The following is a 13,999-nucleotide window of genomic DNA, read 5'->3' on the forward strand; positions in this document are numbered from 1 at the left end:
CGTGCTAGCTGGTGAGGATGGCTGACTTTGCAGCTGGAGTTAACATAGCAACCTCCTTCTGTTGCAGATCTGTTCAGCCTGCCGTTCACGTCTGCTTAACACAGTTTACTTTTAAATGTGACGTTCATTGACAAAGGTTTACAACACGATATGCCAGCATTTGAAGTGCTAATACCCACAGAGTAATATGAGTAACGCCAGCAATAAACTAGATGTACCGCATAGCGGTAGAAAATATGATCGCTACTCGGCCCTGCACATTCTCTCCGCAAAAATAAATCACGCTTGTCAATTTGTCTCCATCTCCTACTCCTGCAACTCATGTGCATGTAAATGAGTGTGTGCATGTGTGAGTTTGCTTTTGTGTATAAAAATGTGTGTGTGGCCCCAGCTGTGGCACAACTGGCTGGGGCACCTGCACGGTACGCCGGCGACCCAGGTTTGATTCCCGCCCCGTGGTCCTTTCCGAATCCCACCCCTGCTCTCTCTCCCATTCGCTTCCTGTCACTCTCCACTGTCCTATCATTAAAGGCATAAAAAGCCCCAATAATATATAAAAAAAAAAAAAAAACGTGTATGTGTGGGTGTGTGCGCACGTGCTTGCCTGTGTGTGTTTATGTGTGTGCGGGTGTTTGTGCGTGTATAGTGTGTATGTGCTTGTCTGTGTGTGTGTGCATGTACTGTATGTGTCCAAATCACAAATGAGTGGGTATGGGCTAGGTTGATGGGGGCTCTTGAGACTCATATACTATAAGCATTTTATCATCTTGGTTGCAACAGTTCAGGTAGGGCTAGTTATTTAGCCTAGCGCAGTGGAGGAGTGGCCAAAAATGTCATGTTCCCTGGTGTTTCATTAACCCGGAATCATTGACCAAAATTGATGACAGTAAAAGAAAAAAACATATTTCTTTTTTATATTTTAAATGACTTGTCCTGATTCTTCCTGTGGATCTTAGTGGGCACTGAGGAAGCAATAATTTCATTGCTAGTTTTTCATAATTACTATTTCAATTGTTTCATATCAAAATTCACTACTTAAGTATGTGTTTTATGTAGTTTGTGGAGGACTGGTTCAGACACGTCACATCCATAACATGAAATTGTCACATCCATAACGGCAGTTTTTCCAACATAATGCATTACGAAAATGACGCATCGTTTCAAAAACAGACTTATGTTCATTCAAGTCTCCTTCATGCTACATATATCACGGTTTCGGCAGTTTCCTTCAAAATTCAGAGTTTGTAGAAAACCTGTAATCTCTCATAAAAGTATGTCTATTTCATGTCACATCCATAACGCTGATAAAATGCCTTGTATTCTTAGGATGTAAATGAGTATATACAATTTGAGGATTTCTCAGTATTCAGAGGACAGAGGTTACATTAAAAGTTATGCAAATTAATTCACTGATACTAATTTTGCCCCTACTCTAAGGCATTTTGTTTACCAATATGAGTCCAACTGTCACATCCATAACGCTGGAACTGCCCTGTAGCGCGTTTTCCTTTTAGGTCTTCCTCGTGTGTGATCATTTTTGTGTGGGGGGCTGCGTCCACCCCTGTATGTGTAGTGTGTGTATGTGTTTGAGGTGCCTAGTGTGTAATCTTTTAATGAGCTGCGTTCCTACCCCTGTTTCTGAATGCTAGCCAATAAAAGCGGCTTTCGAACCAAGTTCTGACTAAGACTTTTCCGTTACATTACTATGGCCAATATCGTTGGTTGAAGATGCATCGGTCCTGGTTACTTCATGAAGACATGAAGTCTGGGTGGATTTGGACATGTCTCAGACTCGTGGTGTGAGCAGTATCGGAGCGAAATTGGAGCGGAACAGAGCGGCCGCGCTCCGCTCACTAGCTCTGATTACAAGGGATCACATTGTCCCCGGAGCAACTTGGGGTTAAGTGCCTTGCTCAAGGGCACAACGCTGGAAGCCAGGAATTAAACCAACAACTTTCAGGCTGGGCTACTGCACGCTAGCCCAGCTCCTTAAAGGGGTGGTTCAGGATTTTGGACATAGGACCTCATTTTCAAGTGAGCAAGTGTGATATTTATCAGTGGAGAATGTTTTCAACACTTTTCATCCTGTCTTTCTAGTTGCAGAGTTCGCAGGTGCTAGGCTAGCGCAAGTCATCGGTATGTGTTAGCCTGCCACTAAAAACAGTCTTACCCACTCCACAGTACACCCGAGGCAAATAAATTATAACACCAGACTATCGATGTAAATGTCTGTGTTGATAGAATAATGTTAGAAATAAAACTATCCTTGCATTTCAATGATCACATTACATTTTGAAGGACTAGTTACTTAGCAGCGGGGAAATTATGCTTGCTCCGGTTAGTAGTACTGCGCACAAAGGTAAACAGAGAAGCGCACTTCAATCGGGATACCCTGCTAACACATGACGTTGCAGCGACGTTTCAGTGTCTCTCATACATTGACTAATCTGTGGCAGGGCGCCTCAAAATCGGCCGCCACAGATTAATATTCTATGTTTAATTTAATTGAATTTAAATTAAATTAAATGAAATATAAGATCAAATCCTTGAATTGGCATTGAGCTGCACTTTTTTTACGCACAAAGCCTTTCCTTACCCCGTGTCAGGATCCTCACCTGGACTTTGGTTTTTGTCTCCCCCTACCTGTCAATGTGATGACAATTCTTTGTTTTGTTTTGATCTAGCCATGTGCTATCATGTGCCCAATGCCACGCCCATAACCTTATTTGGGAAACTTCCTGTCTTTGTTCCTTTCCCTCCATTTTGTCTGTTCACCTGTCCCTTATTGTGTCAATCAGTTGGGTATTTAAACCCTGCCTTTTTAGTTTAGTTTGTCGGATTGTCACAGTTTATGCTGTTAGCTGCCTGACTTACTTCTGAGTAAAAGACTAACTTTTCTACCAGTTCTGGACCCTGCCTGTTTTGACCAAGTCCTCTGCCTGCCCTGTCTGGATTGTTTGCCCAAACCTGTCTGCCTACCTGCCTGTGAACTTTGCCTGTCTCCGACCAAGTCCTCTGCCTGCCCTGTCTGGATTGTTTGCCTGTACCTGACTGCCTGTCTGTCTTTGAACTCTGCCCGTTCCTGGACTGTGTTTTTGCCTGCCGATTGACTTAAAAGCTAAATAAATTTTTTCTCTGCGAGTTCGACTGGATCTGCTCTTAATTCCCAATCTGTGTTCTGACACCCTGCCCCACTCTCTCTCGTAGCCTTCTGCCCCTCCTCTGCATGTGCCTTTAATAAAATATTCACGATTGTTGAAGGATTGTTGCCACATAGAAGCATTGCATATTAGAAGACGTCTGGCTAAATTGCTATTAAATCCACTTAGCACAGTGGCGATTCTAGACATTTTTAACAAGGGTGGCCCTAGTGAGGCACTGATTAATTCAAGGGTGGCATGAGGCAAAACATCCAGATAAATAAAAACAGGCTCAAGATGTTAAATTAGCACAAATACATTAGGAAAACCATGCACCAAACACCATACTCATCAATTGAAGGACATACTGTAAAATGTCTTTGTATTTGAATAAAATACAAATAAACAAACATATTAAATCTAAGTTGTCTATCAGTGGGTTATGCTGAGCTAAAATAAATTCAATCATGGGGACATTAAAATATATTTTATATATATATATATATTCTATAACAAAGTAATCCAAAATCAACAAACACCTCTCAACTAAATGCTTAAAATACTTTTGTATGAAACAGGAATGAAACACCAATTAAAGACTAACCTTAATCTAATAACGTTGCATTCATAATGCTACAGACCCTAAGGCTCAATCCCATTTGTTATGCTTCCCCTTCCCCTAGCCTACCCCTTGTCCCTCGAAACAGAGAGGCAATACATAGGGGTGAGAATATTCCCCTTGGATATAGGACACCATGCACTAGCCTATAGGGGACAACTGGGACGATCAAAACACGTTTTAATTACACGTAATTTACAAAGAGACCACACCGAAAGTTAATATTTTGTCACTAGCAATAACTTACATCTGTCTTTTGTCAAATACAGTTGCACTTTCAGCTCTGAACAAAACCGTTTAGGAATTCTTTCAGCAAAAGTGGAACGTGCACATGTTTCATTTATACCTCCTGGCCGGGACGAATAGGCATGGGGGACGAAATAATACAGTTTAGCCTAAGCTACGTAAACTTCCCAAAATTTAAATATTTCACAACAAATCCTTGACTGGTTGAATGGTCACCAGAATTCAAAATCGCTACCTGTAGCTAGCCTAGATGTGACAAGTGTTTATGAGTGAGCTTTATGAACCATAAATGAAAAGTTGTCTTAACAAAAATTAAACGGTTCGCGAGAAAAGTAACTTTATCACAGCAACTAGTGGCTAACATTGTTTAAAAGCTAAGAAAAGGTTCTTTCATATGATGTGATACATGTAATGTCTGTGTCATTAGTAGGCTACTTCGCAAGTAGTTCAACAGAGAAGAATGGGTGAATTTGGACTCTCTTTTATGCCGTGCGCTGTCACTTTCTCTACTGCGTAAAAGACTAAATTAATTTGCACTGTGAATGCTAAGATTATTTTGACAGGCCATTGGTTAAATGAAAATCACTATTAGTCGGATCCAAAGCAGAATATTGAAAGAAGGGAGCACCAAACCCTCCGATTTTCAAACCTTGATTAGGACAGTATTATCATTAAATGCTTTTACAAAAGTAGGCCCACAGTTAACACTTAATGACCTAGCAAATGTTGGCTGGGCAGGCTAGGTACAATAAGCAGGTAGGAAAATTAGTCTAGGATGACGTGATTCAACAAACGCAACTTGTGTGTGTGATTAGATAAATAGGCACTGGCGGATGCGATAGGTAAATAGATATCTTTACGTGTTAGCACAAGCAGTAGCCTGTAGGCCTAAACTCACATGCTAAAAACAATAAGTCATGTATAATGGCAAGCGTGTTTGCCACTTTCTGAAGTCTGTCTGACACTTCAAACTAGCGCTGCAAATGCGTCAAGAAAGGTCCCGCCTTAGACCATCATAATGGCCAATCGTAGACTAGGATTTCGGGGTGGCACCTGGGGTGGCCAATCGAATTTCAAGGATGGCCTTTGCCACCCAAAGCCACCCCTCTGGCTTCGCCCCTGCACATAGGCCCCCTGACTATAGTACAAATACTTCCCTTGGATCCTCCCATGAATGCATATGCATGACATGAAAAACGCAATTAGCCATGTTGAGCTCCCGCGACAGGCAGTTTGCGCTTTTACATCATTGCAGCCTGTTTGTACATACCTCACAATGATTTTACACGCACGTTGCGAAACAAATACGCGCAAAGTGGGCGCAAACGTGTTAGTACATCTGGCCCTGAGTGTCAGATTTTAGCTATAGGAGCTCCATGTTCAAAATGCACATGAGATGCAGCTTAAAGGTACACTGTGTAATGTTTTCAGTTGTTTATTAAAGGTAAACTATGCAGTATTGGAAATTTCCTTACTGTTTTCTCGGTTTTTGCTTCTTTTTCGCTGGCTCTGTCATGACGAATGTCTGAGAAACTCCATCGCCGGTGCCTGGCGTGTATGTGTATTTGAATGCAGTAAAGCAATTCGTTACACTCGTTATTCTTCCTGACACTGAGGCCGTCGGCCCGCCGGCCCACAGTTGCAAGGGTGTTTTTTCCGCTCACAGGCGCTAGGGGGAAGCGACACGGCCACCATTCAACCCCAAAAAAATAATATAACCATTCCAATGACTCTGAAGCTGTTAAATGAAGGTAAATTAAGCTAAAAAACATGCATATTAAGCTAAAAAACCTGCATAGTGTGCCTTTAACAAAATCAACATTTCCCATTCATAGATGTGGCCTCATTCATGTTTAATTACCACCAGCACAATTTGAAGCATACCTGTTGGCTTTGCAATCCTAATTTACATATACATAGCTGGGGTCGACTCTCCATGTACGTGCGCCATTTTAAAATAACGGTGGCCAGTAAGGGACATATGTGAAATACAGTGAATACAATGCTTTAGTGCTGTACATACTAATACTGATTGGAGCCCTTGTGGTCTGCATGCTTTAGTGCTGTAGCCGACATACTAATACTGATTGGAGCCCTTATGGTCTGCATGCTTTTAGGGCTGAAACGATTACTTGAGTAATTCGAATAATTTGATTACAAAAAATTATCGAGGAAAATTCTTTGCTTCGAAGCTTTGTTTGATTCCTATCACTTGCGTTATGTGGCCTGCTCAGTTCAGGGATTATTGTTTCACACGGACTGTTATTACTGGCACGCACCCCTCGCATTAAGTGGGCAAAATGAATGAAACCGTTTGTAAAAGGCAGAGAATGTCCAAAGTTTTGAGATAATTTCAAACTTAGAAAAGAAGAAAAGATGCAATATGTCTACTGCTAAGCAGAACTAGCGTACCACAACGATGATTCAACATCTAAACCGATAGCATTCAGTTGTTAACACCAGCTCACCAAGCGTAGCCACTGACACAAGGCAACATAAACACTGATGTTGGCTAATTTAATGTAGCCTATTAGCTAGTTAGAATGTACGGTAGGCCTATTAGTAGCGGCTGTAGCCTAATGTCGTGAGTCGAAATGATGTTAAGTTGTCGAAAACAGTATGATTGTTGTGCATATTAATAAATTGCACTTAAAGCTGCAGTTGGCAAATGTTTTTGATCATATTTACAGAAACCGACACTATGCTCCGACAGAACAACATAAATCAACCAGTTTTAGGAAAAAAATACACTTCTACCTCCACCTAGAGCAGGGGTGGGAAAACTGCGGCCCACGGGCCGGATGCGGCCCGCCGAGCATTTAATTTGGTTATCAGGCTGCTCGCTATTTTTTTCCTGCGATAGAGACGACGTTGGTTAGCCTCACTGCAAACTGCTTTTCACTCTCCTTAGAGAACGTTTGCAATGTCAATGTCAAAACATCATGTAAAATAAAGATAACATCATGTTAAACTAAGTTAACTCTTAGTTATCTCCTTTGCAGCAGATCTAACGTGAATAAAAAAATATTTTTGTGTCGTGGGGGGGGGGGTTGTTGTGCGGCCCGCCGGACAATTTTCAAAACCCAATGTGGCCCTTGAGCCAAAAAGTTTGCCCACCCCTGACCTAGAGCCTGTTATTTCTTTTGCAAAAATCCACAGCTCCCGGTTCTTCTGGTCCAATCAGAGCAGGGCTGTGTGAGATCTGACTGTCAATCACAGTCTGGTGCAATCTGGTGTGCACTGACAAGCACAAACTCAATGAGAGGGTGCTCGGTGGTAGAGGGGTAGGGGCATGAGAGTTGTAAACATTCAAAATTTTGGCCCCTCAATCTGTCAGACATGCCAAGTGTAGCTTTAATAACACAAAATTATTTTTTATCCGTTTACTCAAGTAATCAATGAAATTGTCACTAGAATACTCGATTCCTAAAAGAATCGATAGCTGCAGCCCTACATGCTTTAGTGCTGTACATACTAATGCTGATTGGAGCCCTTATGGTCTGCATGCTTTAGTGCTGTAGCCTACAGTACATACTAATACTGATTGGAGCCCTTATGGTCTGCATGCTTTAGTGCTGTAGCCTACATACTAATGCTGATTGGAGCCCTTATGGTCTGCATGCTTTAGTGCTGTAGCCTACATACTGATTGGAGCCCTTATGGTCTGCATGCTTTAGTGCTGTATACAAGTTGGTAAATAACTGTCCACATCTGATGTGAATGTGTGCATTGGTGTCAATCACGACACATTCAGCTCTCTGTGAATGAACATATCTTTAGTACGAATAGGAGAGCATTTGTGTGGACAGTACAGAAATAAGCACTAATAAGAATAAGAAGAAATTAGATATTCTGTGTTTATGCTAGTCAGTTAAAGTTCACTGAGCCTGCTACTTTGAACCTGAACCTGACTGAAGGGACTGAACAACTGTAAAGGAATGTGACATTGACCAATCATCTTGCAGCTCCTCCAGACCCCTCCCTCTGACTCACCTGTCCTGAAGGAGGAAGTGAAGCTCGGTGACAGACGGCTGCTCTGCTCTCTGCTACACCTCTACTGAACTACTCAGTGCGAATAAAACAAGGCAACCTAACTGGACATAGTTGTTTTGAAAAAGAAGCCGAAGAGGTAACTATTCTTGCACATGTGAGTTAAAACACCGAGAGGAATTAGAAACTGACCTGCTTTTCAGCTTCCTGAAAGTGAAAGTAAAGTCTGTGGGAGAGCTACAACTATAGAGACGTTTGCTCTGAGGAAACAGATTACTTTTATTGTTGGAAAATGGCTTCAAGGCTAGAGGAGGATCTATCTTGTCCTGTGTGCACTGAAATCTACAAGGACCCTGTGCTCCTCACCTGCTCTCACAGCTTCTGTAAAGTCTGTCTGCAGCAGTTCTGGAACACCAAAGGATCTAGAGCATGTCCAGTCTGCAGGAGGAGGTCATCAAAGTCGGAGCCTCCAGTCAGCTTGGCATTAAGAAACTTGTGTGAGACGTATTTACAGGAGAGAGGTCAGAGAGGAGCACTCTGCAGTCTCCACAATGACACACTCAGGCTGTTCTGTCATAACGACAAGCAGCTTGTATGTCTGGTGTGTCGAGACTCAAAGCAACATAAGAATCACAACTTCAGTCCCATTGTTGAAGCAGCAGTTGACCGTAAGGTAAGTTTGATGTGCATGAATGAAGATAACGTCACGATTTATGAATGAAAAACTGATCTTCCGCTTTAAGTTCCACTAGATGGCACGCATGCACACACACACAGACACACGCACACACAGGAAACAGATTGCTTTTATTGTTGGAAAATGTCTTCAAAGCTAGAGGAAGGTCTACAAAGACTGTGCTGTGCTCCTGACCTGCACTCACATCACTGTGATCACACCACAAATCTGTGATCAGGTAGATGACGCCACAAATCTGATTGCCACTTGTGACAATTTGGTAGTCAAGGGCAACCAGGCCATTAATGTAGAGCCCTGCATATGGTGTCCAGCTAAATCAGTGATGTGTTATATTCACTCATATCATATGGTGTCCAGCTACATTGTCATATTCACTCATATCATATGGTGTTCAGCTACATAGTCATATTCACTCATATCATATGGTGTCCAGCTACATTGTCATATTCACTCATATCATATGGTGTCCAGCTACATTGTCATATTCACTCATATCATATGGTGTTAAGCTACATAGTCATATTCACTCATATCATATGCACACAGTGAGGTGAAGCACACACTAATCCGTGTGCAGTGAGCTGCCTGCAACAACAGCGGCGCTCGGGGAGCAGTGAGGGGTTAGGTGCCTTGCTCAAGGGCACCTAACCCCTGCTTCAGCCGTGCCTACTGGTCGGGGTTCAAACCGGCAACCCTCCGGTTAGAAGTCCGAAGCGCTAACCAGTGGGCCACGGCTGCCCCTAAATACCATGTGATGTCGAGCTAATGTTAATTAATATGGTGTTGTGGGTTCCAGGAGGAGATTAACACCAATCTGGAGACCTTAAAGGGGAAACTGAAGGATTTTGCAGAAACTAACATCACCTATAAAGAAATGGCAAAACATATCAAGGTAAGTAATATACAGTAAATCATGTTAAACATTATTATTATAGTGTAGGTTAATTTGTATAGATTATTATTGTATTATACTGTAGATTAACTTGTATGAAATATAATTCTATTAAAAATGGTGATTCCTTTAATCACACACTTGCTCTGTCATTGATCTTTTCCAGACTCAGGCCGAGCACACAGAGAAGCAGATCAAGGAGGAGTTTGAGAAGCTTCACCAGTTTCTACGAGATGAAGAGGCAGCCAGGATAGCTGCACTGAGGGAGGAAGAGGAGCAGAAGAGTCAGATGATGAAGGAGAAGATTGAGAAGATGAGCAGAGAGATCTCATCTCTTTCAGACACAATCAGAGCCATAGAAGAGAAAATGGGAGCTGATGATGTCACATTTCTGCAGGTAAGAAACACCCAGTTTTTGTGCCTTGAGGGTCCTTTGATATTATTGCTTTATTATTATTCCTTTGACTCCTATTGCTAGTATAAGCCTATGAATAGATATACTCGATATAGGTATAGACCCTATAGATCTGTTGCTAGAGGATTTCCAGTTGAAATGTTCAGAACCAATAGGCTATGTGGACAAAAGACTCTCATTGTGCCCGTTTGTTTCCGGCAGAGCCAGGTGTGTTTGAACCTGCCGCTATTGATAATGTGATTAGTGTCTACACGGACCCCATTGGGTGTTGCACCTAGTGAATCAGTTACGATAAAGAGGGATTTATGCGTGTGTTCAAATTGTTATTATTGGGTACACAATATATTCAGTGTTGGAGTGAAGAGGTAGGAGCAGAATACAACAGAAGATGCCGTTACAACACAGCTGATGCTCCACCGGAAATACATGAGCTGCCTGATGATCCTGTCGTGCACGTATGCAGATACTTGAAATGAAATGAAATGGAAATGAATTGGACTTGAATTGGATGAAAGCAGACTTTACGTAAAACTTGTCTTTTGTCCCCCAGTTACCATTAGCTCAATGTTGTGTTCTGTGCCTCCGGAAATGCCTTAAGAATGCACATGTTTGTTTCTGCAGTTAGAAGGGTCTATAGGCCTATGAATATACACGCCCAACTGCCAACAGTGTGTACATGATGTATCCAAAATGTCATATTATGACAAAAGTGTTTATGGCGAATGTTTGCTTTAGAGATGTGTTCATTTTGTGGACATTTTGAATGTTGTGTGTCCTTTTGAGATTTGAGGCATTTTGCATTTTATGTGAGCAATTGTGGGTTTTGATGAGTTTAGATGAGAATAGGAGCACAAGGGTTCAATGTGTAGTATTAGTTGTAGTAGTAGCAGTTTTTGCACATCTGTGGAGTATCATTTTAAACTAACTGTTTTTCTCCTTTGTTCATTCACAGAACTACAAGAGCACAGTGGAAAGGTGAGTGATCTGCCTCCTGTCTCTCTCTCTCTTCTCTGTGGTTCTGAACCCAAACCCACAGCAGCACTGACTCCTGAATGTTATTCCAGAGCCCAGTGCACACTGCAGGATCCAGAGAGGGTTTCAGGAGCTCTGATCAATGTGGCAAAGCACCTGGGCAACCTGAAGTTCAGAGTTTGGGAGAAGATGAAGGACACTGTTCAGTACAGTGAGTACACACACACACACACACACACACACACACACACAAAGAGAAAATGCAGGAGATTGTTCAGTACAGTTAGTGTAGGGACTGATTTCCTCAGTTCATAACATGCTGTGTGAAGGCAGCTGTCTAAGGCCGGAGTGCTGAACATGCTTCTCCCTTCACCCATGGCTTCTGGTTAGAACAAATGTGTACAGTCACCCATGGATTCTGGTTAAGACAAATGTGTACAGCCACCCTTGGTACAATGTCATCAATTCATTTGCATACCGGTATGTAGCCCGTTACATACTCAGTGTAATCGTTGATGTTATCAGCAGCCGTCCGAAAAACTCCCCAGTCTGTTGGGTGGAAACAGTCACACAGGACAGCATGTGATTGGTTCGTCCAGCGCCGTACTGAGCGGATCACAGACTGCTCACAATTCAGCCTCTGCAGAGACTTTCTAATGTGGAGACACAGCACTCAAAAAATACTCTATAGAAATGCATGAGGCTAGTTTGTCACGCCAATATGGCCGTTGTCTACACATATCCCACCCCTTCCTCGGCAAAACGTCGACATGTGAATACATTGAGCCAATCATATGGTGTGTTGTGAAGACATCGTGCCAATCATGTGTTGTGATCTCGCCGCTGGAGCAAGATTGGTGTCGTGAAGCCTTGCGCACGCGCATTTCGACCCAAAGACTGTGCCCGATGAGTGCCCATAAAACGTTGGTATATGGCCGCCGAGTGGAGGGACTTGCCTAAAAGGACTTTGATATGACTCAGACTGACTCACCACAAAAAAGTGTTGTCATCAGCAGCCGAATGCCAATCACCATGACCCCTTGTCTGTGCAACATCCTGTAGCGTTATATATAATACCTCCATGGCCTGTAGGCTGGCAGTAGCAGGACTGAGGAGTGATCTGATTGGCCGAAGGCTGGGCAGGGGTGGGCTTTGTAGGCATGGCTGAATGGAGTGTATGCGTGACCCAGGATCTTATCACCTCCAGTTGGAAAGCTCACATGTCGATGGTACTTCAGTAAAACTTTCTTGAGGTTGGCCTTATTGAAGTCGCCGGCCACGATGAATGCAGCCTCCGGATGTTTTGTGCCGATCGATGATTTCACACAGGTCGTCCAGTGCCCTTGTGGTGTTAGCATGTGTTGACAGAGCAATGAAAAGGACTGCTGCGAACTCCCTGGGTAGATAGAAAGGCCTGCATTTGACCAGGAGATGTTCGAGGTCAGGAGAGCACCCTGTTGATGTTGTTTGTACATCCACACACCAGCATTTGTTAACCAGAATACACACTCCACCTCCGGTAGAATGACCGAGTCTGTAATCGAGGGGTCACGTCTCAGTAAAAACAAATGAGTAATGGGTAGAATCTGGTCTCTCTTTTACACACACATACACACACACACACACACACACACACACACACCAGATTATCATTCTCCAAGGGGAAAGGATGGGTTGCAGTGTAGATGGTGTGAAAAGAAAAGAGTGATAGAGACAGAGATGGGAATGAGAATTTGCAGAAATGATTCTCTTGGTGACACTTGGTAACAGCACTATTAATAATGACAGTTACACACATCACTCAGTGTTCAGCTCATGTGTGTGTTCTTTCTCTCTGCAGCTCCTGTGACTCTGGATCCCAACACTGCACACCCACTTCTCATCCTGTCTGAGGATCTGACCAGTGTGAGACGTGGTGATGAGCAGCAGCTTCCTGATAACCCAGAGAGATTTGATAAGTATGCCAGTGTCCTGGGCTCTGAGGGCTTTAACTCAGGGACTCACTGCTGGGATGTGGAGGTTGGGGAGTACACACGGTGGAATGTGGGTGTGATGACAGAGTTTCTCCAGAGGAAGGGAGAATATTGCTCCATGAGTGGACGGTGGTTTGTGTATTATAGAGATGGTAAATATGGAGCATGTGCTCCCCCACAGCCCTCCACTCTCCTCACAGTGCAGCAGAAACTCCAGAGGATCAGAGTGCAGCTGGACTGGGACAGAGGAGAGCTGTCATTCTCTGACCCTGATAATAACACACACATACACACTCTCACACACACTTTCACTGAGAGAGTGTTTCCATACTTCAATAGTGCATTTCTTCTGAGGATCTTACCTGTAGCGGTCTTTGTAACAGTGAAGGCCTAGCAGTAGAGCATCTCAGGTAGAGCTGACAGCTCCTCTGTCTGGACCAGGACTGACCTACAGAGAGGGATGGAGACCAGTGGGGGTCAGTGATAAATCACTAATAGCAACACTGATATGTAGCAGGACTGGTCTGCATGATGAATCACTAATAACAACACTGATATGTATCAGGACTGGTCTGCATGAGGAGATTAATCACTAGTAACAACACTGATATGTATCAGGACTGGTCTGGAAAATGATTCATACTGCAGCCTGACAAATATTGATTTCATTTTGAATTTCTCTTGACCAATATGTTTGTTCTGACTGAAAATGACACTGCCACATACTAAAAGGCAATGTAGACACATGGAATAAAAAAGAAGCAGTTTCATCTTTTTTAACATTTCTAAAATGTCAAAAAAATCTGAAAAATGGCATGTCCCAAATTATTCATGCCCTTTCTAAATAACAAATGGAAACATCTTTATTTGCTCTTGATATGGTTCTTATAATACCTACCAAGTCTCTCCATTTCTCTACAATGATTCTAGACCGCATCTTTTTAACAGCAATCAAGGTTTTTCAGTCAGGAACGATTATTTGCCATCACTCTGTCCTTGTGCTCACTTTTTTTTACAGATTGAGGTCTGTACTATGGCTGGGCCACTCTAAAATG

General features: G+C 42.8%; 1 protein-coding gene across 1 annotated transcript; it reads left to right on the forward strand.

Annotated features, from left to right (window-relative positions):
* Positions 1-8,260: 8,260 nt before the first annotated feature.
* On the forward strand, positions 8,261-13,377 carry LOC121690440 (E3 ubiquitin-protein ligase TRIM35-like). Its single transcript, XM_042071002.1, has 6 exons — positions 8,261-8,668; positions 9,489-9,584; positions 9,751-9,981; positions 10,952-10,974; positions 11,064-11,182; positions 12,812-13,377. The coding sequence occupies exons 1-6, from the start codon at positions 8,288-8,290 to the stop codon at positions 13,336-13,338; spliced, it is 1,377 nt and encodes a 458-aa protein (XP_041926936.1). The 5' UTR covers positions 8,261-8,287; the 3' UTR covers positions 13,339-13,377.
* Positions 13,378-13,999: the final 622 nt, after the last annotated feature.

Source organism: Alosa sapidissima, chromosome 2 (assembly GCF_018492685.1).
Source record: "Alosa sapidissima isolate fAloSap1 chromosome 2, fAloSap1.pri, whole genome shotgun sequence".
Taxonomy (NCBI): domain Eukaryota; kingdom Metazoa; phylum Chordata; class Actinopteri; order Clupeiformes; family Clupeidae; genus Alosa; species Alosa sapidissima.